General features: G+C 37.4%; 1 protein-coding gene across 2 annotated transcripts; it reads right to left on the bottom strand.

Annotated features, from left to right (window-relative positions):
* Positions 1-776: 776 nt before the first annotated feature.
* On the bottom strand, positions 777-21966 carry pcgf5b (polycomb group ring finger 5b). Of its 2 annotated transcripts, XM_047817561.1 has the most exons (10): positions 21798-21966; positions 18418-18745; positions 15660-15756; positions 14391-14446; positions 11577-11636; positions 8884-9029; positions 7613-7711; positions 7156-7206; positions 5708-5797; positions 777-2101 (listed from the first exon to the last, which is right to left on the bottom strand). In XM_047817561.1, the coding sequence occupies exons 2-10, from the start codon at positions 18527-18529 to the stop codon at positions 2054-2056; spliced, it is 759 nt and encodes a 252-aa protein (XP_047673517.1). In that variant the 5' UTR covers positions 18530-18745; positions 21798-21966; the 3' UTR covers positions 777-2053. The 2 variants fall into 2 exon arrangements, with proteins under 2 accessions (XP_047673517.1, XP_027033284.1); XM_027177483.2 differs by lacking the exon at positions 7156-7206 and having other exon boundaries at positions 21798-21958.
* Between the last annotated feature and the right edge of the window lie 1882 nt (positions 21967-23848).

Consider the following 23848-nt stretch of genomic DNA (forward strand, 5'->3'; position numbering starts at 1 on the left):
AAACCACTACTGGATTTTGAAATTATTTTGGGTATTTTAGATTTTTTATTTTTTGGTTTGTTTTTTGCTTTTATTTTTATTTTTATAAGCATTATAAATATACACACACCATACAGAACAGACTTGAGAACGGATTTTTAGGTTTTGTTTCAGTTTTTAGTTCGAAAACCAAAAGATGGTTTTAAAATAAAAATGTTTTTAAAAGTAAATGCTTTTATTTACTTTTACTTTGCATTTATTATACTTAAACCTGTGTATATTTTCTGCTTAAAAATAAAATAATACCCAAAAAAAAATTGAATACCTGATTTTTGGATAATAAACATGTTTAGACTGCATGTTTGACCATGAAAAGTTCCAAAAGAGTCTGGATTCCAGACGAACAGGACTGGAACAATGATTGTCATTACTAACTAAAACACCTGTTTACTAGCTACTTTCTATCAGAGATACATGAAAGACATATTTTAACTTAAGTATTATTTTTTTCAAGTGTTTATGAATATGATTTATTTTAAAAATAAGTGCTATTGAATTTGTCTCTCTCCGTCTCTCTGTCTTTGGTGTAATACAAAACGCCCGATAGCAGAATATAGATTATATGAGTAAAATCTTTGTACTGTCAGATCAGATAGAAAATTGTGAAATTATTTAAAGTACTAAACCAATTATTTATATCCACTTGGACCAGACTAGAAAGGCATGATAACCTGTACATAGATGCAATCTGTGAAGAAACTGACAGATACAATGAATAAAAAAACAAAAGATGCGAGTTCAGAGTCACCCTCACCTGTAGTCGAATGATTTATTGTTTTCGTGTCCAAGCTGTTCATATTGTGGGACACTCCAAAAACAAAGTGTGTGTAAATACAGAGCTCTCCAAAGGAGCCAGTGAGTGAGACCTCATTCAGACGATTTACTGCAAACGTAGTTCACTGCTACAGTACATAAAAGTGATCTATCTGGGTATCGGCTTTAAAGAAAACGTCTACACCTGATTGGTCAATTGATTGGTCGATTGACTGATTGATTGATTTGGAGAATTTGTTCTGTTCCTAAATGACTTCTAGTTTTAGAAAGGATAAGGATAAGAGATGGATTTGCTCCACGCGTAACTATATTTTTTCATCTTCTGTGCATATTTAAATAAATAAAAAAAAAACAGGAATTCACTAATTATTTAAATTTCTCTTCTGGTAATTAAGTAAATGCTTTTGCATAAGTGGATTTTTTTTTCCTTGATAGAAAAATTCAGTTCAATTTAGGCATGAATTTATCATTCACTAAAATGTATTACTTGCATACATATAGGTTTAAAATAATATAACTATTTATTTTATACATTTGCAAGCTCCTTTAATACATGTGGATTTCCAGGATCCGGATTCACTTTTAACAAAGCAGCGTTTCATCAGTAAATCTAGTGCAAGATTTCAGTGCTTTCAGTGCTCACTGCTCCCTTAGTAAGGCTTCCTTCTACGTATGTACAAAGACGTCGGAACAAATATCCGGGGTTACCGTATACCCTGCTGTCCTTTATGGTTCAGTTAAAAACAGTAGCTTATTTTAATTATAATAAAGGATAATTGGAACTGATACGACGCCATTGTGTTTTTCCTTTTTGGCTATGATTAAAAAAAGGCTTTTGAGATCAGCAAAAACAGCATGTTTACAAAAGGCACTACTTTAACTACTGATAAAAAAAAAAAAAAAAGCTGTAATGATAATTGAACACACTTATTGAACAATTATCTCATGGCATGTGTATTTCCTTGGGTCCGTAACTTCATGACTGATCGTGTCAACAGTTCTTCTGGTACACCAACAAATGGATGGACACACGAAAGCCAAGCCAGGGTTGGATTTAACACATGCTCAATAAGCTACAGTCCCAGCTGTGAGGAGAAGTCTGATGAACCAGGAAGTTTAAGAAAAAGATAACCAAATACAAAAAAGACAATGGTGTGATTAAGTCCAACTCCTGTGCAGAATGTCTATTCACTGTGGTGTTGTTTGCTGAGCTGAGAAAAGTGCATGAGGCTGGACTGGTTTAGCCAAAGTCAATACGAGGACGATATTCCAGTACCATTGGGTAGGCCTAGAGAAAAGACATAAGTAAGAGAAGTGAGTGTCACTGTATATCACTGATCATATTTAAACAAGTAAAGAGAAGTGCTATCACTGATACAAACAACTATTGTTCAAATGAATATGAGAAAAGAAGAGGTCAATGCTTTTATGCATGTCTGAAAGCTCTGATTACATCGTTTACATAAACCATTCTGAAATGACAAAATAAGATTGGTGAGATTCAGAGGATCATTAACATCTCTGTGTAATGACACAGTAATGGAGTCTCTCTAGAAAATATACACAAACACACACACATTGTGGTATATATGGTAACTATGGTAGTAAAGATAATGTGCTATTTTATACCATCAGCCGTCAGATTCCACAACGGTACCCAGTACCTCCTACACCACTGACTGTGAGACTCACATACCTATGTGTGTGTGTGTGTGTGTGTGTGCGTGTCTGTCCGTGTGCATGTGCACATAACTACATTGATTTATTTTACGGTATTATTTTTTTTTATTAATTATTTAATATATCTGTTTTATTTCTAGTAATTTTGTTCCTTTTTTACACCATTTTTTCAAGATGTATTTTGTGGGATTAATAAAGGTACACCTTTCTCTCTCTCATTTCTTATTAAATTAATGACATTAAATTAGTCATTTTTATATTCTTTTGTATTTCTTTGTTTATATATATATATATATATATATATATATATATATATATATATATATATATATATATATATAAACAAAGAAATACAAAAGAATATATATATATATACTATAAATATATATATATAAAAAATAAATATATATATATATAAATTCACACAAGTACACTTTTTCTTGAGCCCAGGCAAACTATTTTTAGAGAAAGAAAGAGAGAAAGTTTTCTGTGTGTTACTGGAAAGAGGGGAAATAAAGTACAGGCCCACGCTGACCCAATTCTGTGCCTTTCCAGCCTAATGAGATTTCCGGTAGAATTTCAGGTAGCTGTCACGGTGTTCAGTTCAATGTGTTCAGAAAAGAACACCTTTGTGGTACAACTCATTTGTCATCCAGAATACGTGTTATGTGAAACACCTGTACCATTTTACTATTGATTTCTAAAGCATGTGATGAACGAGGACCGGTGATATTAGTAACAGCTCATTAGTAAGCTGCTATTCAGAGCACACAGAAATATGCAAATTTCAAATGGCATAATTTTACACTGTGTCACTGGGACTGACCATGAAAAACAAAATCGACTCTACCAAAAGTACACGACTCTCATGCCGGTGTAGTGTTTAAATTTAATGTACTTCCAAAAACAAAACAAAACAAAAGAACCTGCGTCCAAATTCCACTGAAAGGAAATAGACAGTGATATGAAAGCGGACTGAATATCCAACGGGTAGCCCTGCTTTTGTCCCGTCATTACGATGTGTATTTGAGATATCTGAGTGGTGCAGCTGTTAGACACACATCAGCCGTTCTCGGTGTGCTTCTCTTCAGCCATTCTGGACCTGACCTTTGATTGTGTTCTCAGAGTCTCACCTAAAATGACTCAGAATGCCATATTTATAGAGGTGGTATCTAGAATCTTAAAATGCTTAAGAGTTTATTTCTGTAGGTCAAAACTACAATGCATCCATGAGATCTTAAGAGGTATAGATGTCCTTAAACATATCAAGTTAAAATTCAAAAGTCAAAATTTGCCATATATGTACTTAACATATCTTACTTAAAAGACGTGAGCGACCATATAACTATTTTTCCCAGAGGTTAATAAAATGGGATTTGTGCCTGTTTTGTTGTGTCCGTGTTCAGCATTGAATTTCTTTGTCATGTCACAGTCAACAATGGTGGTTATTGAGTCATATGAATGTCACCCAGGGTTTTTAAATATTAGTCATTTTACTGTATATTTTTACCTAGCCTACTGAGGGACAATACATTCATAGAAAAAAATACACTACAATTCTGTGTAAGGTTATCTCCTTTATGCCAACAGAGATTAAAGATATCTCACACTGAAAGCCAACATTGTTTTATGTCAAACTTGCGGCGATAAAATAATTTGTTTATACTAATTGAAAATTTCCCATAAGCCGATTACTATACTGCCTGTAAACTGGAACGCTATCGAACTGGTAGAAAAGGTTAAATGACTGGGTTTACTCATTCCAAAATAATGTCCCAAATTAAAAATATCTAATATATATATATAAAAAAAATCTAAAAACAGTCAGAATATACAATAAATCAAGTCTCATTTCGAAGTTTTCAAATGAACTTTTATGAACGTTTTTAGGACTACTGTTTCACCAGTAGCTCTTCAAAGACTTTTCAGTTTAAGTCAAGTCAAAAAGCTTTTATTGTCATTTCAACCATATATAGCAGTGTATATATAGCATATATATAATGCAGTATATAGTGAAATGAAACAGCGTGTCTCCAGGACCATGATGTTACATAAAACAACACAAAGCTAAGGACTTAAAGTAAGTTAATGTAAGTCACACATAGTGCGTTGTGTGTAACCTAGTGAAACAGTGCGAGACAAAAGACGATAGAAAACACTACAGGACAGCTTTAATATATGCTTGCATTTTCATTTGAATAAATTTGGCCACAATTGGCACAGATTTTGTTGCTTTGTCTCAGTGGTCCCTCAGACTTTGTGTGATTTAATGAAAGAATTAAGGAATCCACCTGAATTAGTTTCAAAGCAATCGATATGTGATCTTCCAGAAGGAGTTACCAGGTTGGCTCATTTCTTTTCTCAGTCTCCTACATTACTAATACTGACAATGGAATACCTACTGATACATTTTTACCTAAAGTGAGAGATGCGGCAGCACTTTAGTCCTGTAGACAGTCCATGTCTCTCACCTGCTCATCTGTCCGTTCTCCCATCAATTTCTAGTATTAAAAGCCATTGTAACTGAGGTAGTGGTACAGTATCTCATGTACAGAACTGCCAAGCAGATCACTAATACAGTATTTCAACATAAACTTGTCTGCTTTAAAATTCAAGAGTATATACTGTACATCTAAAACAGATTAAAAATTAAAATTTTTTATGTTTAATAGACCAAGTACAAACTTCATGGATTTCACTGTACTTCAGTTCTGTTCGTGAACGTCATAGATTTTGCCAGCTGCTTTGAAATTCAAATTAAAAACAAATTCAGGCCGACCCTTTAGTGTGCTCTGGAAAGCAAGCAAAAAAAACAAAAAAAAAACATCCCTTGAAGACATGTATGCATGAAGAGAAGGCTTAATGGAGAATGAAGAAATGAGGAAAGCAGAAAGGTCTCCTTGTCCTGACTGGTTGAATGTCAGTGGCCAGAATTACAGAGACTAGATTTTCTCTTCTGAGTTCTTCTGTCTCACCGATAGGACAACTATCGCTCCCCCAAAGCGAAGGAACACCATATGATACGTTCTCAAGAGATCCCCTGAATTCTAAGTTAATTAGGAAGAATTATGGAGAAGTTTCATCTATCGAATTACACAGAGGTTAATGATCTCAGACGTCAATACTGACTCGCTCTGCTTTAATGATTCTTCATCTTAGCTGAGGTGCAGATTTAGTGCATGAGGAGAGAATTAGAGACATTAACACTTCTTACATTTTCACCTCGAAGCCTCCACCGCGTCATGTATATGAACTCCATGGTGTGATCTTTTCCCATAATCTCTCCGTTGCATAGGACGTCTAGCTGTAGAGAAGAACACATTGCTAGAGTGTGAGGATCTTCTGGGATTCGGTTAAGGAGATATACAGTATTCTACTGTGTGTTAGCTTAGAAAGCTGAATGATGTTCACATTGCGATTTGCGTTGCAAACTTTGCACCGTTTGAGACAGGTTTGCTGTTGCTGATGATTTGTGTAAATAAATGATGTAGGAATGACTTATAGACCAGGCAGAATTTGTCACACAGTTGGGGCTGTATGTTTGACCAAAATGTAATGAAGGATTTGTAATTGTTTTTAGACATCATCAATGACGGTGGAAACCCAGCTTTATTCTGTTAAAATGCTGCTTCCTGCCAAAGGGAATTGATAAAGCTGTTATTTTAACATAATGTGTTGTATATTGTGTATCTACGACAGTATGTTCAATTTGAATTTAAACAATAAATAGCCATGTTATATGTTCACCCACTCATCCTTTTATCAAGGAACCAAAAGTAATTGGATAAATGAGTGTAATCATAATTGGCTCATAGTTTTTAATACTTGGATGCAAATCATTTAGTATGGACCTCACAGACATCACCACATCCTGTGCTTCTTCAGTTTTGATGGGAAATGCATGTTAAGATGGATATCAGGGCAAGTGACATGATGAAATGATGTGGACATTTGTTTAAATCAGTTTTGGTCATTTTTCCAAAATATTCTTCAGGTCACATTCCACCTGTACTGTGTAGCGCCACCTAATGAGTTTTTTAAGCATTTGGCTGAATCTGAGCAGATAATATAGACCTGTACGCTTCTGTACTCATATGTTTAATTTGTTAGCCGTCACAAGGGAACTGGTTTTTATTGTTCCACTAGTTCCATCCCCTCCATTCTCTTGCTTTTTTTCTGAACTTTGTCTCATATCTTCAATGAATGTTGTTCCAGAACTGTACAGGTTTTTTAACATTTTTTCTTTCTTTTTTATTTGACAAAATCTAAAATGTGGTTTTCCTGTTCTTGAGGCTTAGGAATAATTTACTGTATGTCTTTGTAGTAAACCCCCTGTATTTACTCTGGTGAAGTTTCTCTTCATTGTTGAATGTGATGCAGACAGTCCTACCTCCAGAAGACTTCTTCATCTGGACAACTGTTCTTAACAGGTTTTTTTCACCAGGGAAAAGATTCTTTTGTCATCCATGTCAGTGGTTTCTCACAGTCTTTTGGACCTCATGGTATTCCTGAGCTCAGTTGATGTGATTAGTTGATGTGGCCACAACTAATGTTTTTCTTATGGGTTTGTTTTAATTTTTTTTAGCCTACTGATGACCTGCTTCACTGACACTGACAGCTCTTTGGACTTCATATTGAGCAATGATAAAGTTCTCTGCTTACTTGTAAGTGAAATAATGAGGGAACTCCCAACGATCCAATTACTTCTGGTACCTTTAAGAAATATTTGGGTGCACATATACAAATATTAAATAGAATAGAACAGAATAACTTTATTAATCCCTGGAGGGAAATTTATACACAGTAGTGACACAAAACCAAAATGGATAATGAGATAATGAGATAGAGCACAGAGAAATAAACAAACAAGGGCAGAGTGCAGTGGGGATGCTGTACAGTAAAATGCTACAAAAATACTGAGGTAGTCATATGTGGAGAAAATAGATAAAATACCCGAAAAATGTAATAAACTAATGACATAAAAAATAAGGTTATTGTAGTACAATATACAGTAGTTCTTATGGCAATTCCTAATATGATGACATTTCTTCACCATTCACCTGATTTGGATGTAAATACTTATTTAATTTCATAACACACACACACACGCTGTACCTACCTCATAAGAACTTGGAAGCTTTAACTTCAGACTTAAGAACTTCTTGATTGTTCCTACGGTCACACGAGTTGAGCAGCGAATAAATTTCTTCATTAAGCCCTGAAGAGGGAATAAAATACACAACACACTGTCACTTTCACAACATGACGCTATACAGTGGTGCACTCGAGACTCAGAGTAACCACTGTGATGTCACACTCGTCACACAACAGGTCACAAAAGGTCACAAAACCTTCTGACTGTCTACTGTGGCTACTGTCTGCGTGAGCAATTCACAAAAAGACCTAATCACAGGGTGTTTCTAGTGGAGTGAAGCTGAGACCTGACATCACAAAATGAGCCTGAACATGACAAGCTAAGCAGGATAAATTAAGAGAGGGGGGGAAATGGAGAGAATGTGAATTAAAGGAGAACTTTCACACCTTTACACTCCAGCACATACTGTACATGGCTGTTTAGTTCATCTTTACTCAAAGACATTTTAGATCATTTTGTCATGTTTCCCTGCACTGACAAACGGACAGAAAACACATCATGTACAAAAGAAGTTAAAGGGTAGTTTTTGGGTCAGTCAGTAATGATTTATGCAGAAAACCCTTCTTTTTTTTGGCACATAGTATTTGCAAATCAGGCTCTAACTAAGCTCAATATTTCATCCTCTCCCAGACGGGAAGAATGAAATTTTCAGTGGGAAGAATTTGTGGTAATGAATAACCAGCATAGTCAGTGTTTGCCCGCTCATGCACAGATACCACAAACATTTAGTTATGGCAGATAGAAATCATTTTCTAGTGTATTGCACCAGTGTTTTCTAAGACAGTCTCATGATAGAAATTATTATAAAAGTGTAAGTGTTGTGCTTCATTATCAAGTGTTGTGCTTCAAAAGACTGACAGAAATCAACACCTTGCACTTCGACTTCTGTTATTAGTGAATTGTAAGTGAACTGTGTTTACTGGTTTACTATTGTTATTGGGTAGATACTCTGTTCAAAGATTACTTTCAATGTTAAACAAATAGAGAGATGTTTTTGTTGTACTGAGCCTTTGGGAAGGCTAAAGATCTGCCTTGTCTTTCACTTCTGATTATTCATGGCAAAGGATTTAGAAATAATTGAAATTATTTGAATAATTCCTATATTAAAGGTATATTAACTTCCGCAGTGTTCCGATAGAGACATGATGGCAGAGAGAGTAGGAATGTTATAAAGCACAAAGACAAAATCATTCAAACATCATAATGAAACCCAGATAGAGTCTAAGCCCTCTAACCTTTACTATGTTCTCTCCTATCTGGCCGTTGCTGCGCAGACAGTCCAGACAGATGGCTATCTGTGGGTCATTCCTGTGGTAGTCTCCATCCCCTCCATCATCAATATCCTCGTCTACCTTCATCCTTTTACATTCGGGACCGTCATCTGAAATAAGACCAAACTCCATAATGACTGTTTATATATACAGCAATGCAGACGTGTTTGTAGAATGAGTTTAGCAACAGAACTCTGAGCCAATTGATGAAATAGACAAACACACACAATATGCATGAGCTGCATTGTTTTCACCGCCCCTGAGTGAATATACCCAATATCAAGTAAATCAAGAGCCTGACAATCGTTCTGCTGAACTGAACAGATATGCTGTTCCAATCGAGCAGCCGTGTCTTTCACCAATTCTTTCTTGCAAATTAGAACAACGATATACAAGCAGACGAACTTGGGGTTGGGGGTTTGGGGGGGGGGTATGAAAAGGAAAGTAATTACACAATCATTAAGAATTGCTTACAGCTGCACACTCTTTATGAGCTGTTGTGGAGATTGAAGCCTTCAGGAAATTCTGTGTAGCTGATGTGTGATTGGGTAATTCATTGAGCAAACGGATGGCAGGAACACAAAATACGGCTTTTCTAACGTTCAATAAAAGGCCAAGTCACGTTTCTGCAAAATGTTCATACCCATAACATGTACTCATAAAATGTGATCAAGCATTACCGTCTTCTTTCCAGCAGGCTTTATTTAATGTCTGCAGTCTGAACCTGGACAGTAATCTGGAACGACGTGACTATGACATTAAAAGTCTAGCCTGGTCACTTCTGTTCATTTAAAAAATGTCAACAAAGACATGGAGTCTCCTAATATTCCTACAGACAATCTTCAGAGAAATTAAACAGGCTTTTTGCATGAGAACGCACACAATGAGTCACTAGTGAACATAAGCTATAGCTTAGTTATTTGTAAGTGACTGATTGCAGCCTTAACACACCTCAGTGTGGTGAGATGAAGACAGATATAATCAGAGTTCCTTGGAGAAGCCTGTCAAAGACCAGCTGCCTGCTGTCACCGGTAACATCGAAATTGAACACTCCCTTAGGCATGTACACTGCAGTCTGTCTCAGCTGGCTCTCAGTCACAGCCTTATCCTTTGACTTCTAATGTACAGACATTCGCACTCTGAACTACTTAAGACTCACTCTGACTCATTCTGGGAGGTATTTTAATATTTATATTAATTACTACTGACCACCACGGGACAGTATTATACATCAGCCGTGAGGAGACGTTCTTGAATCTGGCTAATCAGAAAGTTCATTTTAATGACAATATTGATATTAATCACTGGTTTACATTATAATAGTGTTCTGTCCTTCTTGTTTCTATAGTAACAACTAGAGATAGATAGAGAGATAGATAGATAGATAGATAGATAGATAGATAGATAGATAGATAGATAGATAGATAGATAGATAGATAGATAGATAGATAGATAGATAGATAGATAGATAGATAGACAGATAGATAAACAGACAGACAGACAGATAGACAGACAGACGGATAGACAGAAAGACAGACAGACAGACAGACAGACAGACAGACAGACAGACAGACAGATAGATAGATAGATAGATAGATAGATAGATAGATAGATAGATAGATAGATAGATAGACAGTGACAGACAGACAGACAGACAGTGACAGACAGACAGAAAGACAGACAGATAAACAGACAGACAGACAGACAGACAGACAGACAGACAGTGACAGACAGACAGAAAGACAGACAGATAAACAGACAGACAGACAGACAGACAGACAGATAAACAGACAGACAGACAGACAGACAGACAGACAGACAGACAGATAGATAGATAGATAGATAGATAGATAGATAGATAGATAGATAGATAGATAGATAGATAGATAGATAGATAGATAGATAGATAGATAGACTGTATGGTGCATAAAATGGTAAATAAGTATACACATAAATAAATATAAAAGAGCATAAACATAAACATTAACATAAGTGATCTGATAAAATACTATTTTGTTGAAGTAGTAAACAGACGAGATTTTGCACTTAACATATTGCTCATGTGAACAGTGTATTATGAATTTAACTACAACTATATGAGTGAAGTTTAAATAATATTAAGGTATTATACATTCAATGTCTTCTGTAGAGATTTGTGGTTGGGAATAAATAAATATGAGGTAGGAGTCTATAAAATGTGTAGACGTGAGTGTGTGCAATGCAAATAGATCCCAACATTCAGTGATGGAGTTTTCTAATGTTCGGTTCTTTGATATAAGGACTTCTAAAATGTAGGCCTAATTCTTAACAGCTAAAATGTGTTACTTAACATATAAATGTGTTTATTTAACATTTCTACAGTCAGAGTCTCTGTGCATAGAGACTGACAATGAAAGAGAATGACGAGTTAAAGCCATTGTTTACGTCACTATAACATAAAGCATAACAAGAAACTATTGTATTTTGTTGCCGTTCGACATTAAATGTGTCCATATACGGTTAAAAAATATAACGTCATTCTTTAGACAATATAAAAGTAGGAATTATTTCCAACAAGTTGTGGAATGAAAATTAACTTTGAGGTACAGGAGAAAGCAGTGACACGTCTCACCAGCTCATTCTTTAGACATTTCAACAGGACAAAGTCGCACGCTTACCATCATCATTTTCTTTTGATTTATTCTTTTTCCAGAACTCAATCTCCTCTTGTTGTTCCTCTGAAAATAAAAACCAAGAAAAAACGAGAGAGAGAGAGAGAGAGAGAGAGAGAGAGAGAAAGAGAGAGAGAGAGAGAGAGAGAGAGAGAGAGAGAGAGAGAGAGAGAGAGAGAGAGAGGATTAAAAAAGAAAACACATTACTGATCAATTCACTCTCAATAGTGAGGCACAAAACAACTGTATTTAGGTTTTCAGCAGTAAACGTAATATACATAAATACATAATACATAATACGAATACATAAACTTTATGTGATTAAGAAGCACAACCTGTTTCCCTTTAATGAGAAACCAATTAAAAGCTGTTTTACTGAAAAACTAAGTTATATCAGAAGTAAACAGGCAGTTAACGATGTAAAGTGTGTTTATGCTAAATACATTTTTTTTTGTTTTTTACAAATGCTTAATGAGTCCTTCATTCATAAAAGATTTGTAAATTAAACTGTAAATCATATTAATCCTTTTAGATATAACTCCTGGTCCTGGTCTCACATGGATAACACAAAACAAACAAAAAAAAAATAAAACATATTCATTACATTTCTCCAGTGTTACAAAAAATGAACAGATGTAAACTGCGTAATATTATTTTCACTTTATAAACCAATCAGCCACAATGTTAAAACCACCTGTCAAATATTATGTAGGTCCCCTCTGTGTCAAAATAGCTCTGACTCTTGGATACCAATGACCCTGTTGCAAGTTCACTGGCTGTGATTCCTTGGACCATTTTCGGTAGTTACTAACCACTTCGTACAAACCACTGCGTACTAACCACTGTGTACAAACCACTGTGTACAAACCACTGCGTACTAACCACTGCGTACTAACCACTTCGTACAAACCACTGCGTACTAACCACTGCGTACAAACCACTGCGTACTAACCACTGCGTACTAACCACTGTGCACTAACCACTTCGTACTAACCACTGCATAGTAACCGCTTCGTACTAATCACTGCATACTAACCGCTTCGTACTAACCACTGCATACTAACCGCTTCGTACAAACCACTGCGCACTAACCGCTTCGTACAAACCACTGCGCACTAACCGCTTCGTACAAACCACTGTGTACTAACCACTGTGTACAAACCACTGTGTACTAACCACTGCGCACTAACCACTGCGTACTAACCACTGTGTACTAACCACTGCGCACTAACCACTGTGCACTAACCACTGTGTACTAACCACTGCGCACTAACAGCTTCGTACAAACCACTGTGCACTAACCACTGCGTACTAACCGCTTCGTACAAACCACTGTGTACTAACCACTGCGCACTAACCACTGCATACTAACCGCTGCATACTAACCACTGTGTACTAACCACTGTGTACTAACCACTGCGCACTAACCACTGTGTACTAACCACTGCGTACAAACCACTGTGTACTAACCACTGCGCACTAACCGCTTCGTACTAACCACTGCATAGTAACCGCTTCGTACTAACCACTGCATACTAACCGCTTCGTACTAACCACTGCATACTAACCGCTTCGTACAAACCACTGCGTACTAACCGCTTCGTCCAAACCACTGTGTACTAACCACTGTGTACTAACCACTGCGCACTAACCACTGCGTCCAAACCACTGTGTACTAACCACTGTGTACTAACCACTGCGCACTAACCACTGCGTACTAACCACTGTGTACTAACCACTGCGCACTAACAGCTTCGTACAAACCACTGTGTACTAACCACTGCGCACTAACCACTGCGTACTAACCGCTTCGTACAAACCACTGTGTACTAACCACTGTGCACTAACCACTGTGCACTAACCATTGTGTACTAACCACTGCATACCAACCACTTCATAAAAATCACTTTGTACTAACCATTAGGTAGTAACCACTACAACAAACTGCTTCGTACAAACCACTGCATACTAACCACCGCATACTAACCACTTCAAACACACCACTTAGTACAAACCACTACGAACTAACCGCTTCGTACAAACCACCGTGAACTAACCGCTGCATACTAACCGCTAACAACAGCGTACTAACCACTTCATACTAACTGCTTCGTACAAACCACTGCATACTAACCACTTCATAAAAATCACTTTGTACTAACCATTGGGTACTAACCACTTACTACAAACCGCTGCGTACTAACCAGTTAGTACAAACCACTTTATACAAACCACTTTGTACTAACCACTGCGTACTGGGAACAACGCAAGACTTGCTGTTTTGGTGATTCTCTGACCCAGTCTTTGGACTTTGGTGCTTGTCGGAGACGCTCAGATCTTTACACTTTTTGTGCGTTTTTACTGTTCACTTGCTGCCTAATAAATTCCACCCCTTAACAGGTGGGCAATGGTGGCTTTTAACTCTCACTGCTACAGGGTGCTGTATCATGGCTGACCCTGTGCCCTGACCTCAACCTCTAAAGTTAGGATATGTGAAGAAAGAATTTGACTGTGTTGTAATGTAGATGTGACAAAAATGAAGGCTTCTGTTCTATTCCACTGTAATGAGATAACCAATGTTATTCCCTTCACCTGTCACTGATTATCATGTAATGATTATCATGTCATGTATTTTATCTAAGAATTGAATTCAATAACTGCCCTCAGACATTCATTATCAGCTGGTTTAAGGTAAACTGGCTTGGTTTTCAGTACAGGGAAATGTGTTAAAGCTCTTTTTAGAGATCATCGCTTCCTGTAGAGATGCAGCAGACAGTGCTGGAGTATTCCTTTAATCGAGAACCATTCGAGTACACATACTTTCCCGGAGTCCAGGCACGAGCTTGAAAATGATTTCTTCTAATGTGTTGTCCAACCTTCGAAAACAGAAAATGGTTTAGGTGAAAAATCAAATAGCAGAAATGACACAATAAGCCATAAATCCATCATCATGAAAATAATATTTGTCTTGATGAGACTGAGGTCCAGCATAGACATATATGCAGTAATCCACAAACAGGACAGGACATTGTGGCTATTGTGTTCAGACTGTGCTGCTACACAGTTCCAAGGCTGCACCTGTGTGTGTGTGTGTGTGTGTGTGTGTGTGTGTGTGTGTGTGTGTGTGTGTGTGTGTGTGTGTGTGTGTGTGTGTGGTTGGGGGGGGGTTAAACTTCACAGCTGAAACACTGACTACACTGAGTGCTGCAGCTGTTGGCTGGAATGCATCTCTGCTAATACCAAATTTATTGCATAGCCCACACACACACACACACACACACACACACACACACACACACACACACACACACACACACACACACACTACTATGGTCCTGCCCAGTGGCATGCAGCTATGGCTAGACACCTCAGCATCAGCTCTGATTCATGTGGAGCAGTCTATGAAAAAAAAGTTCTGCAACATTCCCTAACGTTTGGCGTCAACCTTCGTCTGCTCCATTCCATTAAGACGGAGATACGATTCCTAATAATGGTGCTTAAAAAATTTTCATATGCAAACAAATACAAAAGCATGAGCAGTGGGCTGTTTCCTGGGTTATCAATAACATAATGAAACATGAAACAACGTAAAACTTTCAGGTCTTTAATTCTTTTTAGTTACCGTATAGCAGGGATGCATCAATACTATTGTTTTTTTTTACAGTACACTTAATAATCCCATAAGAAGATGCTGTAGTTCCTCCTCAAGATGTTTTCAACCGGCACAGCTTGTTGTCTTGCTTTGAGCATTTATTAGGAAATATATGATATAATCACAGTTAGCGTGATATATAAACACGGCATTATCGTGTCAATGTAAAATAGGTATCAGTATAAGATCCTGGTAATGGAGCATCTTTTAAAGTATGATAGAAACAGACTGAATCCAGCTGAAGGAGCAGGAAAAGTTTGACAACGTTTGCACTGCAATTGCAAGTTACTACACAATCTTACATACTGATGCTTTAATATTTTTTATCTCAATGAACTAAGATTTACACGTTTTATCTTTCCTCATGCAAATTCCATGGAAATACTGCTGTTTGTAATTCCTACTTAGTTATTATCTGCATTATAAAATGATCTTACCTTAACATTTCCAGTGGGTTTGTTTCATGGACTTGGATACCACATTTTGGACATTCGTTGCTGTCTTCAAAATGCTGGACGATGCAACTTTTACAAACTGTCAAGCATAGAAAAATACAATTAAAGAATTCTCTCGTTTTGAAGTTCAACATTTATGTTATGAACATGTGCATTTTAAAAAAGATTATATAATATATATATATATATATATATATATATATATATATATATATATATATATATATATATATATATAGAATATGGAAAAAAAAAAAAAAAAAAGCTAACTTGTTTTCTCTGGGAAACTTCACCACTTTCTCTACACAAATTGATTTCATTGAATGAATGTCTGAATGTCTGCCAAGAGAACATTTGGCTATTTGTGCCATTCTGGGAACTTCAGTGTCTGCATCTGGATGACTGAAATCTGCATATCACTGTGGTGTGTAAGTAAAACTAAGCTTCTGGGCTGAAACTGAGATAAAGGCCCATGCTGCATCGTATTCACTGAGCAAATTGAATGAGTGCATAACTGTATTACTCTCTCACACACACACACACACATACACACACACACATTAATATCATCATCATCTTTCACTACTGTGTCATACAGCAACGAAGCTGCTTTCACCTGGACTGTGTATTGCGACACACATTTAGCTCTCCTTCACACAAATCAGTCATTTGAAACAAACATTAGACACAATGAGGACAGCAATGTATATTATGAGAAAAGAGGGACAACTTAGGACTCCTTGGGTCCTTAGGCCCAAAAAAAGTGTGCATTACATTCTGACTGTACACTTAGGGATAAGCCTGTAGAGCTCACATGTATGTTAGTGGCTTTGCTCCCACATATTCACCCAGAAATAACACTGAACATTCAGAGTCACACCTGACCAGATTTTTAGGTTAGGCAATAACAAACACTTGCTGCTGATTCATTCGAATGCACTTCTCACTGCTACAGGATAAGCAAGTTAAAGAGGGAGAGGGGGAGAGAGAGAGAGAGAGAGAGAGAGAGAGAGGGAGAGGGAGAGAGAGAGAGAGAGAGAGAGAGAGAGAGAGAGAGAGAGAGAGAGAGAGAGAGAGAGAGAGAGAGAGAGAGAGAGAGATAGACAACTAAATCATGCTATCAAATGCAAGACTCCACAACCAGGCTTTGTATTGAAATAGAAGCCTTGTTGTTTGTCTTTCCCCTTTGGATTACAGTTTGTGGCGAGATAAGAAACCGACTCCTACAAACAAATAATTGGAACACAAAACGCTCATTGAAGGTGGAAAGACATTTGTTGTCATGGTGACTGGGGCTCCAGATATCTGCGTTCACCCTGAGGACTGCGGATGTGTGTATCTACAAGGGCACTTTCACCTTTACTATTCCATCAAAACATCAAGACATGTAAAATAACCCACTGGCTGCGTGCTGGCTAAAGCACAAACATGAACCGCACAATCTTTAGAATTAGTTATACAGTATGTGTGGTCCTTTTACTAAGATTTCATAAGACATGCCACAATATAAATGAATGTCATAACAGTTGCTTTCAAGACCAAATCACATATTAGTTCCTGTACAAGAAAAAAATTGTAAAATTATTGGCATCCGTCAAGTAAATAGAGAAGTGATTTTATTTTTTTTTAATGTTCAATGTTTCAAAATTGAGAAAATTCAGCAATTGTGCAGGATACGGTCAAATTCAAAGTTAAGCCTCACACCCATACCTGGTTTTTCAACAAACTATTGCCACAAAGTTGACTGCACAATGCATTTGCACAGGGTGTTTTTTTATGCCGTAATATAACAGTTTTCCTTGGTCACCCTGCTCCACCGATCATATTACACTATCCAACCAGGTAAGCGCCATGCCAAGCCAGCCGGCAGCATCTTTCAAACTATCTGCCCTCTTCTGAATACATGAACTCATAGATGCCCACAGATGGCTAGTGTAGCTGTGACTGACAGTGGAGAGAAATTATGCCATCCCTTTTTCCCAGTGCGCAGATGGCTGATTTGAAACTTTTTTGATCTTCCACAACCAGGTGAACATTTTCCCAAAATTTTCAACATGTTTCCAAACCCAATGAACGTTTTATTCTAATTCTGATCGGTTTTTTTTTTATGAAGGGTGCCAATACTTCTGGAGTTGCCTGTAATTCCTTACTTAATGGCCCATTCATGGAGCTATCCTCAGGAGGCAGGAGAGTTGTTGGCACTGTACCAGAAGATTTGATAACAACAATGGTACATGGCTGAAATTCAGAGGTATGCACTTCGCACCCCGAATACAACATTCCGATGCTTTCTGTCAGATTTTCGCACCACTATTTGCCCTAATTACTTCACTTCCTGACTCAGAAGTACATATCATTCAATCATATGGCCACTAACAGGGTAGCTTAGTTTGTATAGTGTAGCTTGTTTATAAAAAAGAAAAGAATTCGAAACAGCAAATCAAATACTATTTTTAAAGTATTAAATATTTTATTGATTGTACTTTCACTCTTTTCACTGTTAAAGTTCTACCCTTGGAGTTATTTCGACTCAATGAGCTCCATGGGCTCTAACAGAAATCTTTATCTGAGTTCATTAAAGTATAAGGATGACCCTGGGAGCCCCTAAGGAATATTGAAGGAAAGCCGATGATGGAGTGCTAACAGTTATGGAACATAGTGTTAGTCTCGGGGTTGAAAGCAAGCCTGACTCTGGTTTTGACTCTGGCTTTGAAAACATGTGTTGAAACAAAGCACTCACAAGTATGCAGGCACTCTGTCACGGTGGTAGGCTTGATCAGGTAGCCTTTACACACATAACAGGTAATGAAGTGGTTGAACTCTTTGACTAAATGCTTCCTCTGAGTGGCCATTTCCACCTCTTGCCGTCGTGCAACTGGAGGGATGTTGGAGATTATGTGTGGGGTGTGGAAGATCTATGGAGTGAATAGGTGAGGGAAGAGCTCAATGCACAGCTCTGCCGCAGAGCCCCTTGCCCTTACGTCCTGGCATGTTCAGCCTTCGGTGACATTGTGGTATCATGTGTGCTGCCTTTTTGTCATCATGCTTCTTTGATATACGTAAGACACCTGAAAAGAGAAAGAGAGGAGTATATACACTTATCCGAATCAACTTATACAGTAGTCCCTGCTGAAACCGTATCCCCATGCTAGTACAAATAAACCAAGGTCTAAGAATACCATTAAGCTAAAATCCTGTTAGAGATGAGTTAGTACAGGTATGAAAACCCAATACCAGTCAGTTATTAAATTGTAGCTACATTCATTAGACATCAGGAGTATCTACTATAGAAATCCCTTAGTAGGTATACAGTTACTGACTGCGCTTTGCCAGCTGAGGTTTTAAAGCACTGGCTATTTACTGGTGGCTTTATTAGACACACCTACCTTGTTAATCCACCTTACAGGGTATGGTTAGAGACTAATGCTCATATTATTCCTTGCAAAGTGTGAATTAATTACCCTATAAACCAGGAGATTCAAACATTTCATAATGGGAGCTCTTTAACACTAAAATATAAAATTAGTTAAAACAAATTAGACATGTTGTGTGCATCGATATTAGAGATGTTTTTATTACCGTATTTCTGAATTTCCATAAATTTTTCTTTTTACTAGAATCCAGTTGACATTATTTATAGGCATAATAACTTTGATAAGAGTTGCTTGTGAGTTCCAGCTCTGTGACAAAATAAGAAAACCACAGAGCCCCTGGCGATGCTTCACAGACCATTTGAGCTCTTTGAGAACTTTGTCTCTAAACCCTCATCAGCGGTCACTTTCTGACCACAGAACTGCTGCAGGCAAGGTATTTTTGGGTTGGTGCACTTTTCTCAACCCAGCAGTCACAGAGGTGGTTAAATCGCAGCAACACTGCTAAGCCTGATCTACCCGTACCTGAGGAATGCACTACCTAGGGAGTGTCACTGCTTTGCTGGGAATGCAACACCACTCAAACACTATCTGTTCATCAACTGTCCTAATGTGGTCCTTTTCCGTTTACACATAGGAGGTTGACAAATTTTGCAATGACTAAAGAAACAGATAAGCTACAGTTAGTAACTGAAGAACTACAACGTGCATCTATAGCCCTATCTGGAACGGAATCAATTTCTGTGGGGTCCTGTTTTCTATTTCCTATTTTACAGGTAATTTATATTTCCATCCAGAAAATATCCATGTTGATGCTTTCCTCCATCCTCCTCTGAGAAAATTACAGGCCGATTTACTTACAGTTTTTTGCCGTTTAATATTAGATATTTAAGGGTATGATCATGCTCTATAACATTGTGTTCATTCTAGTATTACTGCACACCCAATATTGTTTGAACATACAGTATTTACACTGTCTGGCACTGTTTCTGTTTATTGTCTTTTGTGTATTGTCTTTTTTGTATTGTCTTGTAATTTTTTGCCCTGCACTGTCTTGTCTGTCTTGTTTGTCTTGTTCTGCACTATTTGCACAGTTGCACTTTATGTGGCAAAGACTTACTTACTAAGTCCTTAGCTCTGTCTTTGCTTTTATGTAGCATCATGGTCCTGGAGAAACGTTGTCTCATTTCACTGTGTACTGCAACAGCTATATATGGTTGAAATGACAATTAACAAAAGCTTCTTGACTTGACGCAAACGTTAGTGTTCACGGAAAATACTACTGCATTTCACATTTCGGCAGACGCCCTTATCCAGAGCTACTTGCGTTATCTCATGTTTATACAACTGAGCATTTTAGGGTTAAGGGCCATGCTCAGGGACCCAACAGTGGCAGCTTAGTGGACCTGGGATTTCAACTCACAACCTTCCGATTGGTAGCTCAACACCTTAAACACTAGGCTACCACATGCCCATATAGTGTAACTCACACCTTCTGTGGTAACCTCATTACTGTCTGGATGTGAGCGTTTCATCACTGAGGAGAAGTCTGAAATAAAAATCTATTACCCACAAAGTAATCCAAGATGAATAGATCTTATTGACACAGCTACTGAGTGGAAGCAACTAACACACTGGTGTTAGCTTCAATAAAACCACTAGTTTTTATTAAACAACAAAAAAGGGATTATTCATTTCAGTTGGTTGGTTAGTTTAGACAGTAAATAAATTATCTGTTTAAATTATGTGTTTAATTTATAGTTTACAAAATGATAATTACTGTAGTTTATATATTTTAGAAACTAGCTTCAGTGGCATGTAGCACAGTGCGCGCAGGTGCGTGTCGAGTTTAAGCCCCGCCCACAGAACAAAGCGAAAGCGATATGGCTTCTTCAGAAACAGGAAGATCACACACATTAGCGTGCTATGTGTATAATACACACCACAGGTGCCACCATGAGCGGTGTACTGTTAAACCTACTATGTAGCACGTTGTTGTTCTAGTTTTACGAAGCTTATGAAGGTGTTTTGAGACAAAGCAGAGGTGTGAACAAGTGCCTAGCTTTCCTCTAAACTTCCAGAAAGTCTGTTTGTTTTGTTTTGTTTTGACGACAGTTTGACAGCAGTGTCGTCTCACAGACTGTAATCTCGGCCTGTTAGTTTAGCGTTGTTATGACGTCACAAAGTTTAAGAATCAGTACTAAGACACTGCTGGGAGTTTATTAAGTTCAGTCCAAAGCGCTGGAAATCAGACTGCTGCTTTTATTTACTGTATCATAGTTAATGTACATAAGCGGGTAGATAAAACACACACACGCACATAACATCACGTGTGTAGAGTCGCTGAGAGGTCAGTGTCTAATAGCAGCAACACCAACAAGTCTGTTTGATTATTCGTCATAATGTATCAAAATAACACAAAGTGAATGTGTCTGTGTGTGCGTGCATGTGTGTATGTGTGAGTCTGTGTGTGTGTATGTGTATGTGTATGTGTGAGTCTGTGTGTGTGTGCTTGTGTGTCTGTGTGTGTGTAAGACAAAACGAAACCCTGACTAGTTAAAGTAGTGGCCATGAAGCTGTCATCTCACACCAGGAGCTCCACATGCACGGGAAACTCTAGACTCTGTATGACACCAGATCTCGTCGCCATCCCAACTGAAACTTTACTACACCAGGCAGCTTGTAAGAGGAAACCGAGACGCGATCGTCATGCGGCCACCTGAGTTTCATAACAAACCCTGTGCCTTACCTTGTGATATCACGAGTCTTCCTGCATGGTGCTGCGCAGTAATCTGGCGAGCGTGTGCTGTAAATGTGACATGCGGAAAAGTCGGCGGGGAGAAGGCGGAACTGCTCAGTGTGTGTGTGTGTGTGTGTGTGTGTGTGTGTGTGTGTGTGTGTGTGTGTGTGTGTGTGTGTGTGTGTGTGTGTGTGTGTGTGTGTGTACGCGGATGATGATGGGGATGATGAAGGGCGGGGCGGAAGACTCGTGTTTACGCCGAGCTGCTTCAGCGCTGAGACTCTGATTGGAGCCAAAGTGGGGCGCAGCTGCTGTCGTAACGGCGGGATATACGAGGCAAAATAATCCTCTAAACCTGTTTGTCAGTACACATTAAACAGCCACAGACTAAACATGTCCATTCGCGATAATGTACAGATCTCTTTTTTTTTTGACAGTACACATGTGCACAAAACATATAATAAAACATAAAATAAGAAACTGAATGCAAGGCAAAACACTGCACGTGAAAATATTTATTATTATTATTATTATTATTAGTAGTAGTAGTAGTAGTAGTAGTAGTAGTAGTATATTGTTATAATTTTTATTTATTATTTTTTTATTGTTCTTCTTCTTCTTCTTCTTATTATTATTATTATTATTATTATTATTATTATTATTAACAACCACCACCACCACCGCAACAACAACAATAACAACAACAATAATAATAATAATAATAATAATAATAATAATAATAATAATAATAATAATAATAATAGATATTACAATTCGTCTTTGCCACTGGATTGCTGAGTTGCTGCTTCTTTATTGGAATTTTTCAAACAAATTTCCATCTGTTCATGCAAATGAGGCTGCGTGTAATTAAATATGCATACATTTGCATACTTTATAAAACCAAAAAAGTCTTTTCAGATTATGTTAGTCTCAAAAATGTGAAGGCGTGAAAACGCTCTCAAGATAAACTGTTTTAGTCAGTATAAAATGTATTGTAAATCCAACAACATTTTGAGAAATGTCTCTGTAATAAGCTTTTAAACACTAACAGGAAGGCATCCGTAATATTGCATAAACTTTTCAAATGTGATTTTGGGTTCTGAACAAAAAAAGGCTGAATTTAAGGAAATATTATTTAAGTAATCCAATGTGTTTCATTTCAAAAAGATGTAAGATGTTGAAGTTGATGTTATATATGTTAAAAAATCTGAATGATCTGAAAAATCAAAATGTCTTTTGCTGAGCACTTTAGTAGGAACACTATTCCTATTCATGAATACTATTTATACTATTACTATTACTATTATACTATTTATATTTATACTATCTGAGATGCTTTTCTGCTCACCTCAAATGTACAGAGTGATTATCTAAGTTACTGTAGCCTTTTATTTCGGTGTGAATCAGTCTGGCCGTTCTCAGTAGATTTCTCATCAACATAGCAGTTCCATCTGCAGAGCTGATGCTCACCGGATGTTCCTTCTTTATTGCCCATCCTGAGTAAACTAGAGACTGTTGTATATGAAAATCCCAGGAGAGCAGCAGTTATATAAATATTCGAACCAGCAGTTCTGACACAAACAAACATACTGATGGTTGATGTGAACTTGACCCAAAGCTGTTGGCCCATATCTGCATGATTTTATGCATTTCACTGCAGCCACACAAATTGGCTGATTAGACATCTGCATGAAGGAGTAGGTGTACAGTTGTAGCTTCCCTGATTAGATTTGTGATTTGTGAGTGTAGATCTAGTGTAGCTAGATCTAGTGTAGGCAATTTAGTGTAGCAAAAACTGGATCTGAAAAACCTGGGTGAAAGCCAGGAAGAGTGAAACAGTAACCAGAGTCAGGGTCTAACTAGGACCCTGGTGCAAAATTGTGAGAGAATAATATTTTGACATTTAAACTCACACCTTTTCTTCTTTGAACCAAATTATAAACTCTAACTGCCACTGTTAAAATCCTGCCTTGACTCTATGAAATTGTTTTCTGCCTCACTTAAATCTACCAAATGAAGAAAAAACAAAACAAAACGCACTTTTCACAGATTTACAATAA

The sequence above is a fragment of the Tachysurus fulvidraco genome, chromosome 8 (assembly GCF_022655615.1).
Source record: "Tachysurus fulvidraco isolate hzauxx_2018 chromosome 8, HZAU_PFXX_2.0, whole genome shotgun sequence".
In the NCBI taxonomy this organism is placed as follows: Eukaryota; Metazoa; Chordata; class Actinopteri; order Siluriformes; family Bagridae; genus Tachysurus; species Tachysurus fulvidraco.